Source organism: Tyto alba, unplaced genomic scaffold (genome assembly GCF_018691265.1).
Source record: "Tyto alba isolate M040663 unplaced genomic scaffold, T.alba_DEE_v4.0 Super-Scaffold_42, whole genome shotgun sequence".
Lineage (NCBI taxonomy): Eukaryota > Metazoa > Chordata > Aves > Strigiformes > Tytonidae > Tyto > Tyto alba.
Genome location: NW_024881318.1, coordinates 3,049,744 through 3,070,479, shown reverse-complemented (window position 1 = coordinate 3,070,479; position 20,736 = coordinate 3,049,744). Strand labels below are relative to the sequence as shown.

Below are 20,736 nucleotides of genomic sequence, written 5' to 3'. Positions count from 1 at the left end.
GGAATACAGAGATCCTGCCAACTCTGCTTTTTTGGGAAGACAGAGATGGTAATAAAGCCAATTGCAGCAGCGTATGCAGATATGAATTTAAAAGTAGAACACAGTTCTGTGCCCAGTGTGTTCAGAGCACGTTCTTCTGAAGCTAGTCTGACTTTTCTGAAAAGCCAGAAGTTGCTGGTACAACCAGAGCTTGTTTTAGCTTTCAGCTTGGAATGATTTCAGGGAAAGATTCTGCCAACGTATTCGTAGAGGCACTCAGCTGAAAGAGGTCTCAGTCCTTATCCAATATGACCATTATGGAAACATGCCTTTCCTAGTACCAGCCACATTCACTACATCAGCTCCAGTGCTGCAGACTGGCAGGTTAAAGTGTTTCTTTTCAATCTGGCAAGCACCAGCTTAAAAACAGGTTCATGAACAAAGGTAGAAGAAAATAACCAGATTTTAATTTCATAAGTGGTTTTGAATAAGAAGCACATTTCTATAAATGACCATGTCAGTCTCAATCAAAAAGTAAATACATAAATTTTAGAGATCTTTGTATTCAGGAGAAAATGGTACAATAATATTTCTCTTATCCCCACACCTATGGATTTTGAAGGTACCAGTAGCATAAGAATGTACACCTAAGTTTGTTACAGCTGAAATCAAGCAGGATTATGGATTTCACCCTTTTAAATGATCACCGGAATACAAATAGAAAAAAAATATATAAGGGCAATAAAGAAGTGGTTATGGTTAAGCACTGAGAAACTAAAAAATTCTAAGTGCACTTCAAGTCTCTCTAATCCTAACATTTCAAGGAACATCAGTGAAAAAGATAAATAGGAGAACAAAAGGTGTACAGTAGGGAGCAATGAAGGCCTCTGAGCTCCCCTTTGTAGTTATGGGTGGTTTAGATTCTGTCCACTACTGCCTCTCTTTGAAGCACAGAGGAAACAGTGCACATATAAAGCTAGAATAAGAAGGCTCCTTAACACCACCTAAAATTCTCTGTTGACCAAAAGTTATGCAGTGCTGTTATATGAAAAGTCCTGTCTTTACTTTAACAAGGAACTAAATGTTTAATTTTATTCTTCTAGAAAGAGAAAGAAAACTCAATTGGCCAAATGAAGTGCTCTATTAGTACAGTGTCCAGAAATTATAAACCGATTTGCAACACACTGTCTATCTTTAGCTGCAGCCCTGCAAAACATACGCCGAGTGTGATTAAACACAAGTTAACTTATGGGGAAAGCATTCCAAATCTTCATGCCTGTCTTTCTCTTGGAGTAGTTACATAGCAGGTGACTTGCAAAGACCATGTGTTCAAACACCGCTGGCGAGTTTTTCTGCCAAAAGAGCTTTCAGTACTGTGTGTGTGTCTGCGTCTCGGTATGACGCGACACAATGCTATTTCACTGTTTACTGGGTGTGAAGTGCTAGTGCATCAAGCTAACGAGAAGCTACACAGTCACGTTCAGACCAACAGTTTGTCACAGTGGGCACTCCATCACCCTGCACAAACCATTCCATCCTACATGAGGGTATTTCACCTACAAAACTCCCGTGAGCTAAAGTGAATTTGATCTTTGATGGTATAGCAAAGGTGAGTGTAAAAAGGGAAAGACAGCTAGCAAAACCACAATACTGATTCAGTGGCATTAATGGATAGTTTCCCATGGGATAACTGTCAAAATGTCTCAGTCTGGTTAAATTTTTCCATCCTTTGTTCTATTTGGAAATCAGAATGAACAAACATTTGAGCACACATTCAAGAGGACTGTGTACTTACCTTCACAATTCTGAAAACTTGAGAGATGTTCCAATACTACAAGGAGACAAAGAAACAGATTCTGTAGTTAAAAAAAAAAAAAAAAAAAGGAAACTGCCATTGTCATTATTATTAATCAAAATTATAAATTGAGTTTTACCTTCAGAAGTCAGATTAAACTCAGCAGTCACCTTTCCATACATATTATTCAAGCAGCAGTAATACATTCCCTGGTCTTTGTTACTGGCTTTAGCTATTGCCAAAGAGACGGGAGAGTCATCCTGGGCACTGGAAAAGAATATGTTAATTTTCCACATTAATATTTTAAAAAGATCTCTCCCGATCATCCCATATCTCTCTCCTCCTGTCCCTGGAATTTCTGTCCCTCAATGCAAAGACTGATTCAAATATGATGCAAGCTGACAAATTTCATTTCACCCCACTTAAAAGCATTCAGCCTATGTGTTTCACAAAAGTATCTTAATCAAACCCCAAAACAATTACATCACACCAAAAGGCATTCTAATATTCCTGTCAATATCATGGTCAAATATATGGAGCATGAACATATGAAAGCCCAAAATGTTGTATGCTGTTCCTCAGTACTGACTCCTGACTCAGCTTTCTCTGTTCCTTTGCTTTCTTCAAGCTAGATAATTGCTCTCTGATGTCTGTGTACGCAGTTTCACAAATGGATCAAAGGTAGATGCTACTAACAGGGGTGCAATGCCATGTGAATGCTACAGTACTTGCAGACCCACGCTGGCTATAGAAGCAATAAAACCACACAGTGCTATGTCTGAGTGAAAAGTCCTCTCAGACTATGAAGGTTTTCACATGTACCACAGCGGATGTCCACGGAAGTATTTATCAGCAAACCAGATAATCTATGCAGGGATTATGGAGGCCTGGCTACTGTGTTTTAAAGCTGTTGTGAAGTGAATTAGTGAAGGTGTACACAGTTTTGTTGCCAACGTGAAGTTTCATGATATTTTGGCACACTGGGGAACTAATTTTATCCAACAACAGTTTTTAAATTGAATTACCTGGCATATATTAATATTACTAACAGCATGTATTTTTCAATACACGTTTCCGAGTGTTGACAGGTAATAAAAATTCAAAGATTTATTGTCTAATTTCCTGTAATCACCTCCTATTGAAAGTAAAATCTAAAATGTACCAAACAGTCCAGATTATGTATTTCTGTAGGTGAGGTGTATTTCCAAAAGAAGAAACAGTGCTCAGGTACACACAAAACAATTAATTAGATTTTGATTGTGAGAGAAGGGAGATTTCCACTGAACTCTACTGAACATTTTTGAAATAAAATTTGTAAATAGGAATCTCTCTTACTGTAAATCTCTGTTATATATTTCACTTTCTTTCCAAAATTTAAAAATATATTTATCCTATGAAGTTAAAATTCAGATATTTTGTTATCATGTATTATACTTGTTATTACTGTAAAAACTGATAAATTTGGTATCTCTGCACTATTTGTTAAAACACTGCAAAATTATTTAGCAGATAATGACATGTATTAATATTACAGTGGATACTGCAATACAATAATCAAAATCCATATAGTTAAAACAACAAGAATCAGAATGACACGGGAAGTTTAACTAACTCATGCAACTTTTTCATTCCACTTAATAAAACATCTGAGAAGATGCCTTCCTACAAAACTTTTTTATTTTAGCAGAATTGTGCATTCTGATGGAAACATCTTTTCTTATTTTTTTTGCTTTAGGTAGAGTTCATTTTGTATTTTTGAAACATTATAAACAGATTTAAAAAGTTATATGAGAAGAATGTCATTACTGCTACAGAAGAAAATAACTCATTTAATGAAAATGAAGTTTTAAGAAAAGCTGGAAAAGATCCTGGTAAAGGCCTTAAGAAGCTTTTATTTCCACCCTTCTCATTGCACTGCCTCCAGTCACTCAGTCAGGTTAACTGGCTGGGCTGAAGGGAGGGATCATTCTTCCTTAAATACAACTCCCATTGTTTAATCCAATCAGCTTCAAGTTCCATTTGATACTGAATATGAAGTTCAAAGTGGAATCATGGACTCACAGACTGGTTTGGGCTGGGAGGGACCTCAAAGCCCCCCCAGTGGCACCCCCTGCCCCGGGCAGGGCCCCCTTCCCCCAGCCCAGGGGGCTCCCAGCCCCGTCCAACCTGGCCTTGAACCCTTCCAGGGAGGGGGCACCCACAGCTGCTCTGGGCACCCTGGGCTGGGTTTGGGGGGGGCGGGGGGCTGAACAACAGGTGACGAAGTGACCCCAACCCCCACCCCCTGCCCCCTGTGCTGCTGGGGGGAGGACGTAGAGAAACTGGGAGCAAAGCGGAGCCTGGAAAGAAGGGAGGGGTAAGGAGAAGGTGTTTTTAAGATGTGGTGATTCTTCTCACTGTCCTACCCTGTCTGTTAAGTGTTGTTGTTAGTATTTGAATTAAACTGACATTTTTTTTCCTTCCCCTAAGGAGTCTGTCTCTTGCCTGTGCCCATAACAGATGAGTCATCCTGCCCTGTCCTTGTCTCGACTCTGGAGCCTCTTGCTTTATTTTCTCCTTCTCATTCCTTCGAAGGAAGGTGTGAGTGAGCAGCTGTGTAGTTCTCAGTTGCCCTCTGGGCTCAGACCATGAACTATTGCAGTCTCACCACACTCATCATAAAACATTTCTTCCTTATGTCCATTCTAAACCTGCCTTCTTTCAGTTTAAAACCATTGCCTCTTGTCCTGTCACTACAGGTCCTGGCAAAAGACTCTCTCCATCTGTCTTATAAGCACCCTTTAAATACTGAAAGGCCACAAGAAGATCTCCCTGGAGACGTTTCTTCTCCAGGCTGAACCGCCTCAACGCCCTCAGTCTTTCTTCAGTGGAGAGGTGTTCCAGGCCTTGGATTGTTCTCATGGCCTCCTCTGGACCTGCTCTAATAGGTCCGTGTCTTTCTTGTACTGGGGACCCCAGAACTGGACACAGTAACCCAGCTGGGATCTCCCAAGAGCAAAGTAGAGGACGAGAATCATCTCTCTTGACCTGCTAATGCAGATTGTCTTTCTTGGCTGCAAGTCCACATTGCCAGCTCACGTCCAATTTTGCATCCACCAGTATCCCAAGCCCTTCTCTGCAGGGCTGCCCTCAATCCATTCATCCCCCAGTCTGTATTGATATTGTGGAATAATCAGGTCAAGCTCTACATTGCATGTTAGTTGTTTTAGCAATTCACTTCCACCACACAAAGACAGACAGCTTCCCACATATTAACCGAGCGTGTTTATGTTGTTTGGCTGGGTGCTGAGGTTCAAACTTCATTTGATCTTTTACGGTACTTGAAAGTTGGATGAGACTGGTTATGAACAGGCTGAAAGGAATTACTGGTGATGGAATGCAAACTGTGACCAATATTATGCACTGTGTGAAGATATGCTTCTTAATTACCCTGTTTAAACTTATTTTTTGCACCAATCATACTAATCCTCTTAACAGGTACAAGAGTGAATTGCTGGCATATTTTCCCCAAAGCTATTCAGAAACTACCAGTCCTTCAGAAACATTCACTCACCTTCTCTGCAGTCGAGCTAATAACTTGGAATCTTTAGTCCATGTAATGGTGGAGTCACCATGAATGTTACCAAATTGACAGCATAGTTTAATATTTCCAGAGCAGTCAGGGAACAACTCTGCTTGGACTTTCTTCAGCAGCTTGGGAGCTTGAAACAGAAAAGCCACAGTTCAGGATTAGAAGATAATTATATTGTTTTGGTATTTTAAAGGAATCCCAGAATGATTTGCAGATGTTAAGAATATTAATATGACAACACTGGTAAATAATCATGATTTCTTCTGATGCAGAAAACAAGGCTTTAAAATACAGAGGTTTCAAAAGACTGATTTCAGTGCCCCACACAGTCAATGGAAACATTTTCAGTGCAGACATTTTGAATTTATGGAATAGGACCCAAGGGAAGTTCTAGCCTGAAAAGGCGTCGACATAAAATAATTTAATCAAAACACATTCTCTCTGACTAAAGGACCAGCTGGTTTTACCAGTAAAAAAAAAACCAAAACACCACAAAGGTAGAGCATACCATATAGTTACACTATGAGAATTCATATTAACTGAATACTTGTAACTAGTAGATTTTTTTAACTGATTACAGCCTTTGAGAGAAAAGACTTTAAGTCCCAGGAGATGCTCAGTCTCCAAGGTGTTCTTGGAACATACCTAACACACACTGCCAGGATGAGACTCTTTGCAAGATGCAGCGGTGGCACCAGTTCCTTTAAAACACAGCTGGAGGTAAGAACCCACACTTAGTGGTTAGATATTTGCATTTGGTAGTATCAGTGGCCGTTGCTTCCCTCTTCAGTTTCAAAGGATTCTTTTGCTGCCTCTAAAGAAAGTCCCTACCTTTCCAGCCATAAGGCATGGTTCTTTTGCTAAACATTGATCATCGCACAGGACAAACCCAGGAATCACTCAGGTTACAGAAAGAGAGCGCTCTGCCTAGTCTGGGGAAGGCCCTGATAATCTGGTCCTCTGCTAAGACTTGTTTATTGGCTCACAGAACATTGCAGAACCTTTGTACATGGGCATGGCATGAGCGGGGGCGTGGGGGGTACTTGGAAAGAAAGGGACACATATACAGGGAAAGGTATCAACACATACGCAGGGAAAGGTTTTGGGATCATGAGATATCCCTGTGCCCAAGTGAGACATCCCCAATAGATGTAAGGGCTGTAAAATGCAAGATGTTATGTTTCTGACTGTGTTAATTCTGAGCTGCTGCACTCTGAATGAGCTGGTGTGACACATCTCCCTCGGGGATCCCATTCCTGCAGTCTTAACTTTCCCCATCTAATGCTGTAGGAATGCTGGATCCAACTCGGTCAGGCACCTGGAATTCACTGCTATGTTTAACTTGCAGTCACTTAAGTCCTTAGGCCTAAGAATCTTGCTGAATCAGGGCTAAAATGACACAGAGAGTATGTGACAGAACTGTAAATAGACCTAACGGCTCCAGATTACCTGCCCTAACCACAAAGTCGTCCCTCCTGCAACTGAAAATGATACAAAAGAGAACACTGAGAATATAGCAGACCAACCATACCAACCTCCCCATAATGCTGGGCAAAGGTCCACACAATTCTCTAAAGTACAGACATAGATTCATTTCAGTCTAGACTGAAGCAGATCAGAAGCAGGTTAAGAAAAGTCAGTCTTAGCTGATGCAAACCTGTAAAACATTTTTCAAGCATAGTCTCAGGTACATGGGAAAAGATCAGGCATTTCTCAGTAATTGCAATTTGCTTGCTCTGCTTTGAAGGAATGTGCCTCTCTCCTCCCACACATTTGGTTCTCTGGCAAAGGACACACCTTCCAACAGAGAAAAGTTTGGGGTTTTTTACAATGTGACTGGAAAAATACAAGTCTCACCAGACCACACTGGAATTAGAATCTCTGAAGAGCTTCACAGTTGTGTAGCTTACCCATAGTCACTATTCAGTCTTGCTCTGATCTATGAAATCATTTTATGATGTGAACATGAAATGTAATGTCAAAACATAAAGATAAGACCTTGGTCCTTGCAAAGTATCCATAGAAACCACAAATACCTCACCTGTCTAGCTGCTACACTATTGCTACTCCTGTCTGCGTTTTGTTTTCCCTGTTAGCAACCTCCTAGACACTCTGAGGAGCAACCTGAATCTCATTTCAATTATATGTTTTCTACGTCAGTTTAATATTGCTAATTTCATCAGTGTCATTTATGACCAACAGTGGTGAAAAGGAATGCAGAACCAGCCATCAATCACCAGACAGGACTGCAAAACATTATGTTTATCAGTGGCACCCTACCACTAACAGTATTACTTTGCTCGTAATAAAACCATTTGGCAACCAAGAGAGGGTAGTTGCATTTGGGAGCCACAGTGTGGAAGAATACCTGGGAACACAGCCCTGACAGAACATAACATGCAAGCACTGGGCTTGCAGTTGCTATACTGTGTGTAGTTTTGTGGTACCATTATGCTCTACATCCCTGAAAAGTTACTTGAAGAGACAAATGAAGTAGTAACTATTTCAAATGGGTTAAAAAATTCATAAATTTAATATATTTTCCAGCTAGGAAAAGGATGTTAGGGAGGTTCAGCTCTGTGGCACGGGCCCAGCACTAGTTACTAAGTTCACAGAACTGGAAATTAAAATCAGTGAGGGCAGGACACCTTTAGCTAACATGATTTAGAGTAAAGGAGGCTTGCAGTGTATTTAACAAATTTTAATTTCATGTTGTAGCTGAAACGATGGGAAAGGACAGAAATGAAAATCAGTTTTCTCTTACCTTTGCTATCCTTTTTCAAAATTAGTTTCCTTTGCTCTTTTCTATCTTCTTTATGAATCATGCCTGCCTCGCTCTTCACAGACTTTTTAACACAACTAGGATCCTTGCTGACATTTCCTCTCTCCTCTAGTCGGGGTTTTTTTGACAGTGTTGCTGGCAGTAATTTATTCTTAGCTCCAGCACCTACATGCCCACTCTTTGCTGTGTCTTGTTTACATTTGATGGGCTTGGGCTCAGGCTCAGCAACAGTTGGTGATGTCTTGTAGGATTTTGAGCCTTCTTGACTTCTTAGCTTTTCTGCATTGACTGGGAATGGATCACATGTGGTCAAGGCCAAGGAGAATGGCTGAGGTCTGCTGCAGGGTGGTTGCTTTTGAAGATACTGGCTGTTGCCTGAATCAGCTGGTGGCAAATTAACTAGACCACTTACTACACTCTCTGATGTTCTAACTTCTTCATCTTTATCACACTCAGTAGACTTAACTGAATTAGCAACCTCAGTTAGCTTGCTGGAAGAGATCAAGTCAGGACAGGACTGCTTAGTGCTAACACTCATAAACTGTCTCTGAGCCATGGAGCTAATTAAAGTGTGCAAAGGAGACTTCATTTCATCTTCATCTGGGTTACATTCAATAACTCTTTGAATCTCTTGTTTATTTGCACACAAAACTGCTTCCTCCTTGTTTTCTTCAGGTACCCTATGGAACCGATCCCGCAATGCTTTGCAGAAAGTCTCTAGTGTACTCAAACTTTCATCTACTTTGACTGCAGTTTGTGTGGATTCAGTTTTAACATGACTTCCTGTGCCAGGACACTCCATTGCTGAGATACTGGTACAAAGGCCCTCTGACCGGCTTACCGGTGTGAAGAATGGCAACGTTTCTTTTACAGTCAATTGCTGGATATCTAACTGGTTACTGATATCTCTATAATCCTCATTTGCTATGCTGTGGCACTCATTTTGAGCCTTTCTAAGTAGCACGGTACCAGATGCATCTGTGCAATTTTTTGATGAATCTGGTTTTAAATCTTCACCAGACTTGAAGGTGCTGTTAACAAGAAATACATGTTGTTCTGATGTATTCTGAGGGGAAACTGCAGTCTGAGTCTCTGAAACATGACTAACTCCTGAGTCACAGGAAGTTTCAGCCCTTTGTTCATCACCTATGCAAATCTCTCTCCGTTCTCCTGTTCTACATGGTTCATCTCTGGGCAGTTCCACACAAAAATCTCTTAAAAATGGATCCCCAGAAGAGAGATTGAATGCCACTTCTTGTTTTTCTATTTCTGGCAGTTGGTCTCTATTTTGGGGGAGATTCTTACACATGATGGTTTTGGGAGTCTTAGTTAAATTTGGCAACTGCATTACATTACTGTATTTCTGTGCATTGGAAATAGATTGAAAATCTTGACGGTCATTATTTTTTGAAATATGGTAACTGTCAGAATTAGTGTAATTTTGTGCGCTCAATTCTGAGCGATTTCCTCTTTCTTGTAGATTATCTTCAGAACTTTTATGTATGGTGTTAACAGAAGACTGTTCTTCATGTGTAAACTGACTGGTATTTTCACTGGGGAAAATGTCTTTCTCTTCAGGGAAACAAGCCAGTTCTTTTCTTGCTGGATAACAGTGTCTAGATTTATGCCCTTTACCAGTTACAGACTCATTTATCAGACATATGTTGTGCTCACTATGAAGTAATTGCCCAATTGTCCCATGTGACTTATCTGACATGTAAGCTGGATTTTCTTTGTCACATGCTAAATTACCACTCTGAGCATTTATTAATCTTTGAGAAGAATTTGCATCACATGTTTGGGAAGCATTATTAATGGTAAGCTTTCCTTCCCAAACAACAGTCATTTGAATAGATCCATTACTGTCAGTTATTGTTTGATTTGACTTCTGCTCCAAGCACTCCCCTGTATTTAAGATTATACTATTTGCTGAAACACAAGGGGATGGTGCTTCTGTTTTATTTCCAGTGCTAGAATCTAGACATACACCATCTGTTTCTACCACCTGTGCAAGACAAATGTTTCCTATGGTTGCACTGTTACATGCTTCATCTGTTTTAAGTAGGATATTAGAAACACTGTAGTCTTCTTTCTCCGTTCTTTGTCCACTAGTTGGTAGTGTAATAGGTTCCTGCTCTTTTATCACATTTATTGGCAAAAGATGATCAGAGCAGGTCTCCTGTACAAAGTTCAGTTCTGTGACTTTGATATCTGTCGGCCTAATTTCTAAACTTGTTATCCCCCGGTTTTCAAATGGGATTTGATAGTCTGAGTCATCTTCATGAAGAAGTTTCCATAGCTTGTCATGCACTGCAGATATACCAGCATCTCCTTTGCACCCCGGTTCTCCAGATTCCAGGACTGACTTGGGATTAGCTTCGAACAGACATTCATCACATGATAGACTGCAGAGAACATCTGTGTCATTGCTGTTGTGTGAGTCAAAACTATACCTTTGCTCTCCCTCCCCTGGCTCATCACATAACTTTGCAGAAGAGAGAACAGCACATAAACATTCTTGTTTATCAGGAACAGAGTTCGTATCCCATAAAGCAAAAGGTGAAACATCACTCTTTGCTTTGATGTCATTGCTAATAACTTGCTCACAGAAGACTTGTTGGTGACAACTTTCTCTCTTATCACAAGGAGCATGGTGTTGAGAATAGGCCTGTAAGTTTGCATTTTTTGCTTGTAATGTCTTTTCAGTACAGAGCATTTCTGAAGCTGGATGGATGGTTCCTGCACTCTCACAAGTCATGACGATGTCTTCCTTTTCTATTTCAGGCTCCATACATAGTCTCTCACAATTCTGGGTAAAGAATTCAAGATTAGCACCTTGATTCTACAAAAAAGAAAAAAAGAGAAATGTAATTAAGAATTAGAATTGCTCCTTGACACAGGCGTGAACTAGAGTCCTGGCTTGAAATGTACCTAAATTTTTAAAATTTTCTTTATTTTTAATATTTGTCAACAGTCAAGTTTCTGACTTGTAGCTATCAACCTAATGGACTGAAACCAAACTCCTGGGTCTTAACAGGCTTGATCCCTGGTGAGTTTCAGATTGGGATCCAAATGCTGAAAAATATAAAATTTAATCAAGATGAAGATCAATGACTGATATAGTCCAGCTAGATAAAAACAGATAAAGATAAAATAAACCAAACCAAAGTGATATAAAATAATCATATCTATGCCTTTTGCTAACAGTCGGAGTGTCCCACCATACTACCCAGACTAGTTCTTTGTGAGCTTGCCTTGCCCTTTGCTTCCATCATGGACACCGGTGTCTTAAGTTTCACAGAGATGCCTTCTTAATATGTATCAGTCTTGAAAAGTTCAGAGAATGAACCCCAAGTCTGCCGTGCTTCAGAATAAGACTCCTACCAAGAAATGAACTTCTCTGGGTCAGTTTTAAGCCGCCTTTGAAATTTGTCTTGGGTCTTCTCTGACCCCTTGAGGTGACGAGTCCTGCTTCAAAAGAGTGCCAGAGATCATTCCAGATCTTGCTTCTGTCCAGATGGTAACGAATTGCTCAATATAAGGCACGTTCAGTCCACTAGCAATGAAATATGCATTGCAACCTTAGGGGTACCTCTGGGAAAGCAGGAGCAGGAAATAAAAATTCATATTCCTCCTGCATCTCCTTTATTCTTCTGTATCAAAACATTCCAAATTGTCACTTTATGTAGAAATAATCCATTCCTTGATTAAACTAAGCCAAACTGAACTTAATTTTAATAAGGTGTGCACTCCTTGCATAAGAGAACAATTGGCTGATGCTTGGGCTTGCATGGGATAACAAAAATGCTGCCATCTGCCTGGCATACAAAATTTGTTAAACTGTTCACCATTCCTCTCAGAACTGAGCCTTCACTCTTAAATTCTTGTTCTGGAGTCCCTGCCATGCTTTTGTTCTCCAGGATTTTCTCTAGTTCTCTGCAGTTCTAAATTAATTCCATGGAGGCAGTGAGCATTTCACCCATAGCAAATCACAGTTGGAGAAGCCTACAACTTTTTACCAGACAAAAATACATTGTTTCCTAAACGACTTGTGCTTTATGCTTTTGGTTACCATTCATTTGCCAGAACAATCTGTAAAAGTAGAGAGCAATTTAGCAGTCAACCTTTGAAAAAAAAAAAAAATTACTTTCAAAGTCATTAACGGAATATAACAACATGGACCTCAGGAATTATTTTGTACATTTGACCATGTATCTTTCTAGTGGTTGTCTCAAGCTTTGCACCTACTCCCAGTAAAAATAAAGAAATGTTAAACAACATCAGACTGAGTTTAAAAAACACCAATATTTATAGACATTTTAAACTTTTTAGCTTTTATCCAGCCACAAACTCAACTTCATAACTGTTTTGGGTTGTTTTTTTTCCTCATGAGTCCCAGTTCCATCCATAGTTATTTGTTAACTTGTAGTGATGTGCTGGACAGCTGAAACTACCAACTGTGACACATAATGGGTGAGTCCTCTGGGTTATAGCAGAGCTGTAAATGTGTAATGACTGCTGGCAGACACAATTCAGGGAAACAATTCTAAAAAGCAGCAAGTGTTGTTATTTAGCGAAGGGTATGTAATGAAGGATTTCCCATGAGTTGTTGTGTGCTCGGGTAGAGGCAGGGGCCGCTCGGACACTAGGTTCTTACTTTCCATAAGTTCATGGTAAAAGCATTACCGGCTGTAGTAAATATTGCTTTCCTTTGCTGCAAAAGCCACCCACTTCAGCTGCAACTTTCATCCCTTCTGTTTCTCCATTCAGCTTGAGTAGGATGTGGAGCTGACTACATGCTGTGGACAATGGGGAAGGAAGAGATATAGAAAATTTTTGTCAATGATTTTAACTGCTGTTCCCACCCCAAGCACCACGCAGTTGCCACCACACTGTCTTCAGAACTCCTCGGCCAGTGCATACTTACCTAGAAACCCTGAGCCTAGGAGCCTCAGCTCCACAACTGCAGTCCCCTCTGACTCCCGAGGCCTTGGTCTCCTGCTCAAGTCTGCTCTGCAGAAGATGCCAGTCTCTAGGTCTTTGAGTTTAGACACACACCTTCTCTCAAGTCAAGGGGGGATATGAGCCTAGATGTGCCTCTACAGTCAGTTCCACTTCTCTTCCCACTCAGTTCTCAGCATTTGGTCTGAGCCTAGTGCCCCTTCTGCCACTTCCACTATGCCCTCAAACCTCTGGAAAGCAGAGTTTAGTTTTCTATTCCTTACAGCCACAGCAGCCTCAAAATCACAGCTTTTACTAAAACCTGTGGAATTTGTGCTAAGTATGTTAGACATAGGATCAGTCAGTCCCTACCTGCTATTGGTATGAAACTGAAAATGGCGCTCTCATGCTCACTGGAAAGGGGGCTGATTATTTCAAGAACCCTTTTATCTATCTAATCTGTGTCCATGTTGGCATCTGTCTGCCTCAAGCATTTATAGACATGCAGCACTGTAGAGTCTAGACGCACATTTGGGTGGCTGGAAAATCAATACAGTGACAAGAGAGGGCTTGTGATGGAGTGCCTTGCCTTGCATTTTACAAAAGTAGGTCTGAAAGCAGAATGCAATTTTAAGCCTCGCAGTGGCACATTTATTAATTTTTTAATTGATATTTAACAGGGATATGTGCTCCTAGGGTATGTGACAATCAGCTCCATGTTACTTTTGTTTGAAAGCACTTCTATCCAAATCCTTTAAATATGTTTTAGGAAACCTTGCTGGCTTTAACTTTGGTATTTTCTTAGATTAGATTTATTTCAGCTAACAGAGTCCTAGAACTATTCATCTTGATTTGGTCTTTTGTTCCCTGTTCTCACAGAAGATTTCTAGGGTTTAATGCCATACATTTTAACAATTGCTCCAATTATTGGACAGTCTGCTCAGCTCCAGGGGTGACAAAAGAATGGTAAGAAACCAGATAATTTAATTATATGAATGCATTAGAACAACCAATTTTAATTTGTGTGTGTGTGTAACAAACTGCCTGGTGCAATGGTGACAGAAAGATGAAATCACAGTTCTGTATTCAACTCATACATGAAATATACAGTCCATGTACTTTCATTATAAAACCATCGTTACTGTGAATAAAGTAGGGATAAGCAGGTAAGTCAGTTACATAATAGCTATGTAAAAGGAAAATGGAAGCAGCCACTTCAAAACCAAAGCCTTCTATTTAATCTTGTAAAATCAGTGTAAGGAGGACCCTTCCTTGTTTTTTTTGTTTTTTTTTTTTTGTTTTTTGTTTTTTTTTTTTTCTCTGCTAACAAGACTCATTGTGTTCCAAAGTCTGACAGGAACAATTAAATAGAAAGGACCATAGGGAGTAAGTGAGCACTTTTGTCACCTCTGAGTTATGGAAGGAAATAAGGGATAATATGGAGAAAAGAAGAAATTTAAAAGGATTCTACTCCTTCATGGCAATCTGGTATCAGGTCATTTTCATCTGACAGTCTCTGTGCATATCTAGAAGACACAGATGACCAAACTGATGACCTACAGACCTGCAAAATGTTTTACAGGTGAAGTGAGCTACCCCCAAAATGTTTCAAGTCACCCCTTTAAATGTTTTAAGTCACCAGGAACCAATGAACAGCACCCAATCTGTGGCCTCAAATGTTATGGTAAAACCGATCTGTCCTTTCAGCCCAGGGTGTGCTGGTTCATTTTCAGATCTGGGAAAATTCTTCTACTCAATCCACTGTATCACCCAACTTAGTGGCCAACCTGTTATATTTTTTACTCTTTCTTTTAATTGTTTTACTGCCATACTATGCTTGTAGAGTGCTAAGTAACTATGCAAGCTATGCATAAGTTTAAAACAGGACTAGATCAAAAATACAATTTTCTGAGCACAAAGCTCTGGCTGTGAAAGCCACTGACTCTCTTGTGTCAGTGAAGAGAGATCCATTTGTTTTCTAGTTGCCTTGCACGCTACCTCTTGTTTTGGTGCTTGCACTCAGTATCTCACATTCACTCTTGGTTTTAGGAGTTGTACTGGATCCCATTTTGGTGGGAATGACAGCTTCTGTGCAGTTAAGAGATCCTTTCTGGATCTGACTGGCTCTTAAGCTTGGCAGGCTGTGTGCTGTTCAGTGACTGGCTTTAAATAACACTGAATTAACAAGCAATAGCAAATACTTGGGGAGCATTCTAAGAAACACTGTATAGATTGGCTGTGCTTCAACATATATAACTGCATCAACAGGATGCAACCCTACCGGTACTCTGGTTACAGACTTGTGCCTGGGGTGAAGCCAGCTCAAAGTCAAAGACAGCAGTTACTTGTTATATAAAAGTAAACTTCAGTGTGGTGCAACCCAGAGTGTGGATGGTTTTCATTTTTAGCTTATTTTATGACTTTTAAGAGAAAATAATTCAGCCTGTGGAAGGTGATAAACTAATACTCTGCGATCCACATTTGCAAAACAAGAAAAACAGCACAGGAAGCCTGACTGGGAAGGATTATTGTTGGTGTTCAGAGGGAAGTTTAGGTAATTACCTCCATCGGTCATTGTTTGGGCCGTCTAATAAAATCATCTGCTGAGAGGTCAAATGATATCAGATACTAAGGAGATTGGAGCATTTCAAGAACCTGAACAAAATACAATTATTGCCATATCTGGGAGGGTTTCATTAAATAAATACCTGATTCTTAAGGAAAGTTTTCAATGTATGAGACATGGGAATATAGCACCTGAGCAAGATGTTGCATTTAATTTCATTACTGATCTGGAAGAAGAAAGAGTCAGCAGACATGTGAAAACAGCAAGTGCTAGCTTCTGGAACAGCATAAAGGAACTGGAAGACTACACAGACCCAGGCGGCCTGGAAATGCTCCCAGTTCCTGGGACTCAGTGCACCCTGCAGCCACATTCCAGTCCCATTTCAAGACAAGGTCTAGGCTCTTGCTGTTCCCTTTTCCACCCTGGTTTCCATTCAAAGGAGAAAGCAAGAGGAGCCATTGCATCTCAACAGCTGACCCACACATACCTCATATGCAGACAGAGCCATAAAATAATGAATCTGTGCAGGAAATAAAAATCAGATTTGGAAAAGATCAAAGTAATGCACTTGGGAATACAACACATACATGCCAAGGGGAAAGATATCAGGGGTAAAACTACACTGCTGACCAAGACATACACATAACAGAAGGAAAAATTAAATATAGCAGGTAATACTAGGGTCAATGGAGGCTGTGGTACAATACAGCAGCAGAGCTACAATTTCCTCTCTTGAAGTATCATGTCACAACAAATAGTGTTCAGAGTCTTATTAAAAGAATAAACTATATAATTCCAGAAAAAATATTTTGATGGAGTGAAGGTTAGACAGAAACACCAATACAAGTGCTTTCATTTGAAATTAAGGCAAAATTTAAAAAAGTATACTTTGCTCTGCAGAAACTCTATGTTATTACCTAGAGTTAATAGCGATACCAGCACTATCTTTCCTTATCAGTATTTCTTGATAACAAAACTGAAAGCACATCATAATTATCTCCTAAATAAATATATAAAGATGGGATCTTCAGAGTATGACAAAACACTAAAGAAAGCCAAATACATTAGGTTGCAATTAAAGCAAAGAACAGAACAGAAGCTAAATCACCTTACTGCTGTGTGATAAAAAGTCGTGAGTAAAGTTGAAGTTAAAATGACCCTTTTCCACGTGATTTTTTTAAAGGCACCTCATAACATCATGAGAATCTTTGCAGTATAATCTGAGCTAGCTGTTCTTCTCTGCTCCCTTTGCCATACCTGAGAAATGGATCATCTTCACCCAATGTGACAAATTTTGTTTCCGAACTGAGTGAAAAATTGTCACATTCACACGCAAATAAACTCAGTAGGCATGAATTAAGGCTGTTTTAGTTCTCTTTCCCCTACAAAACATAGGTATAATTTATACACCAGTCTCTCACCTGATCAGCTGAACCATCTCTGTTAACAAAAACAAGAAGTTCATCTCTGAAATTAGACGATTAATTTTACATCACGGTTTCTCACTGTTTTTTAAGAGAGAATAGTTTAGCAAGGTAATTCTCCCCTGTAAATCAAGACTCCACGTTACATTTATATCCCTCTGTTTGTACAAATGGAGTGTAACAAACCATCCCCATAATACAGACATTAAGTATATCACTGCCTCTGAATCAGAGCTCACTCAAATCCACCATGTTTGCAACTGCTTTTAGTTTACACTGTTCTCCAGCAGTAGCTTAGCAGGTCTTTCAATTTCCCCATTTTGTGCAATGCCACTCAAATTCCTCTTTCCTAAAATAGCACTCTGCTTTAAATGGCACACCTGCCTTGTATTAGCTAAAATAACTCAATACCTGTAGTTATGTCAACTGCTTTAGACAGGTGAAACAAAAGACATGAGCTATATTTTATCCTGCAGATGCTTGCTGACAGTCACGTCCTGCTATTCCTGCTGAAGAGGCAGAAAAGGAGGAAGTTAAGTAAGAACTGTAGTATTTCAAAGGACAGAAAACGAGTTCTCTGCCTTTGACAACAACATTGATCAATATGCTGACCAGGCATAGCTGTCATGGATCCATGCTCTGAAGTGGTAAGGATTTTCCAATGACTGGGGGTTTTGTGTGTCTCCCAGGAAAGACTGGAGCTAACCGTACCATTCCATTTTGTCACCTGTGTTATCTGCCAGCCCTAGAGTGGATCCTGCTGAAGGAGCAGGGTTGGTACCGCAGCCTGCGTGAGCTCTAGTTCCTCAGACTAGCCCTCCGCTGTTTGCTCTTGATGCCGAGCTCCTGCCCCTTAGCGTGCTGCTCAGGCCCGGACGGTTCCCGGGGAGCATTCAGCTCTCCTCTCAGCCAGACGCAGAGCAACAGACTGAGACAAGATCACCTTTTCAAGCAGATGTACCAACTCTAGCCTATTAGAAAGATGAGGTGTAGCCTCTCAAACTCTGCTGTTGGGGCTGTGGCACACAGTATGAATGTAATACTCAGAAACAAAGCATGCTAACCACTTCATGGATTGTTACTCTGCACCCAAGGACTACTTCAGTATTTTATACAGAGTGCAAAACTTTCCAATGAAGTGAAAAACCTTAAGTAATGAGAGATCTAATTTCTGCTAAGGTTCAAAGTTGGAGGAGATTCAGATCCCAGCTTCCTCTGTCATAGGAAACAGATTTAGGAAAACTCTTTTTTTCAAAATTCCAGCAAAAGAGCTGTGAGCAGTGGCAAATTCACCAAGAGCGAGCAAGAATACATGTCTCAGAAAATTGTAACTGACTAGGTTTTGAGCTCAGACAACCAAAAAACCTTCCTGTTTTCCAGCAACTACTCACTTGGATGTGACAAGAGGCAGAGATGTATTTTAAAAACACCTGAATGAAAAATTAAACAACTATAAGCTGATTGAAAATGTTATGTTAGGCATACACAGTAAATTCTTACTCATTAGTGTTTTGGAACAGAAGCCCTCACCCATTTTGTGTTCAGAGCCAGACACGAAACCATTTCCCATCCAACAGCCATTTATTGGTCTATGTGAAACCATTTGCTGGGTTTCAGTTTAACTCCTCACAGGCAGAGCTAACCTGTCATAACTGTTCTGACAGTCTTTCAAACAGTTTCCTTTTGCTTCTCCTCCTCTGTTGTGTAGCCAAGGTCCTTCCTCCCCCCTTTCCTTTCCACCTGTTTCCCACATCTTTCTGCACATTGCTCCCAGCACACACTCTCTCCTTCATGACACTGTTGGAGTGCTGTGCACATGATTAGCAATGAAACACTAAATCACAATTTTCCATTAGACAAGGCAGCTTCTAGGACATCATACACAACAACAGAGAGCTACCATCTTAACATACCGAGCAGGGCCAGTAGCCCAACAGCTGAACAGCTTCATTGGCCTAGGCAGTCCTTGCAATCTCGGCTACCTCAGAATCTAACAAAGCAGAGGTACTATGTGCTAGATGAAATACTTTTTGTGCACAACCAGATTTCCCGATTACTTAGAAGTTCTGTGTCAGTTCTGTTTCTCTCCCTTTTGCACAATAAAATTTAAAATTATCCAGAAGCTACATAAATTTATGTCAGGAAAGTCAAACCAAGTATCTCTCAAATTTTATAAGAGCAGGCTGTTCTGACATGAGCAAAACCAAAATAATGGCAGGATGAACAGTAGGTCTAATCAACAGGAAAAAAAGTCCTCTAGAACTATACGACCACCACATACCATTCTTCCCGGGGTATCAGCATAAACATTAAGTATTTTGCTTATGCCCTGGAATCCCTCTGAATCTGCCAGTTCACAGAGGACTTCAACATTGCTGGCATTTGGCAGGCCGTAGACATGGGCTCTGTAATTCAGGAATGACACCAGTACCTTATGCTGGCTGAACACTAAACAGAGACCAGCTCTTAAATGACACACTGCAAATTTGAAGACTCCTGGCTGTAATATCATACAGCTGCCACAGTTGGCTTTAAGGACCTATTATTAATTAAGCTGTTTTGAAGCATTACATAAATAATTTCACCTGGTGCTAGACCATGAGGTTATGAGAGGAGTCAGGAGCCTCCCACCTTGACCACCTAATAGAAGTCACCCAGAACAGCAGCTGCTGCACAAGCCAGACTGCAAAGATTGTTCCAGTTAGAGACAACTTGGCACTAAGAGGAAGTGTAAATCCTTCAGTAATTAATGCTGTGATTCTGTGGCTGCTAAGTACCTCAGAAGACCTGATTCACCACACGGAGAGAGAAAATACAATGCTCTTCAGAAGTGGTCAGCTGTGGTTTTTGCTACAAGTCCATCACCTTGCTCTTGGCAGAGCTCTCAAATGCTGGGCTCCAGCTAATACCACAGTGCACTTTTATGTAAACCTGTGTGCAGCAATAGGAGGTTGCTTCTTTCTTGCCTTTCTTAGGTTACACAAGCAGATTGCTGAGGAGTTTCTGGCTTACTATATGAGAGCTGTAAGAAGCTGTCCACATTTTCCTTGTGCTATAAAGAGTAGTTACCAGATGGGATGCTTTTGTTTGGCTCATTTTCAAGACCACACAATTTTGAACCTACACCTAAATTTCATCTATATTCACGTGTGTTTAAAACCAGGGGTTCGGTTTGTGCTCATCTCCAGCTCTTTTGTGCACACCAATACACTAGATAAAAATTGAGTAGGAAAGAAGTGAAGTTCTGCTCAAGGACACACAAACAGAAGAAATACATACTGACTGCAGGTAGCAAGAGTCTAACTAGCCAATCTGAAATCTGGCCATGGCACTTACAGTAACATAATAGCTGCTCTTTTCTAAAAGGCTTCTGGGATTTAAATTATTGTCCTGCACTTGGAAAAAAATGAAACAACCTCTTGCAACCCACTTAGTAGGCTAATTACAATAGGGTGGCATTTCTCATCATAAGAGCGCTATGTGCTGCTAAAATGTGATTAGAATTTTATGTACTATAAAAACAAAGGAACCTATGGATGTTTTTCCAGCAGAAGAATTCAGTGATTTTTGACTGCTTAAGACACACCAGTGGCAAGATTAAAGACAGTCTGCTACCCAGAACTGGGAGACATTTTTGCCTAAATAATATAGATGAAGAAAAGCATGTGGAACTGGAAA

The 20,736-nt window shown here is 40.3% G+C and overlaps 1 protein-coding gene across 1 annotated transcript in view; it reads right to left on the bottom strand.

Moving 5' to 3' along the window:
• Nucleotides 1–20,736, bottom strand: part of ALPK2 (alpha kinase 2) — a 41,284-nt gene that overhangs the window by 13,590 nt on the left and 6,958 nt on the right. Inside the window, exons 3-6 of the mRNA XM_033009228.2 lie at nucleotides 8,110–10,969; nucleotides 5,328–5,475; nucleotides 1,914–2,041; nucleotides 1,775–1,810 (exon numbers count right to left, since the gene is read on the bottom strand). Of these exons, the coding sequence (XP_032865119.2) occupies nucleotides 1,775–1,810; nucleotides 1,914–2,041; nucleotides 5,328–5,475; nucleotides 8,110–10,969 (3,172 nt within the window). The remainder of the gene's footprint in view (nucleotides 1–1,774; nucleotides 1,811–1,913; nucleotides 2,042–5,327; nucleotides 5,476–8,109; nucleotides 10,970–20,736) is intronic.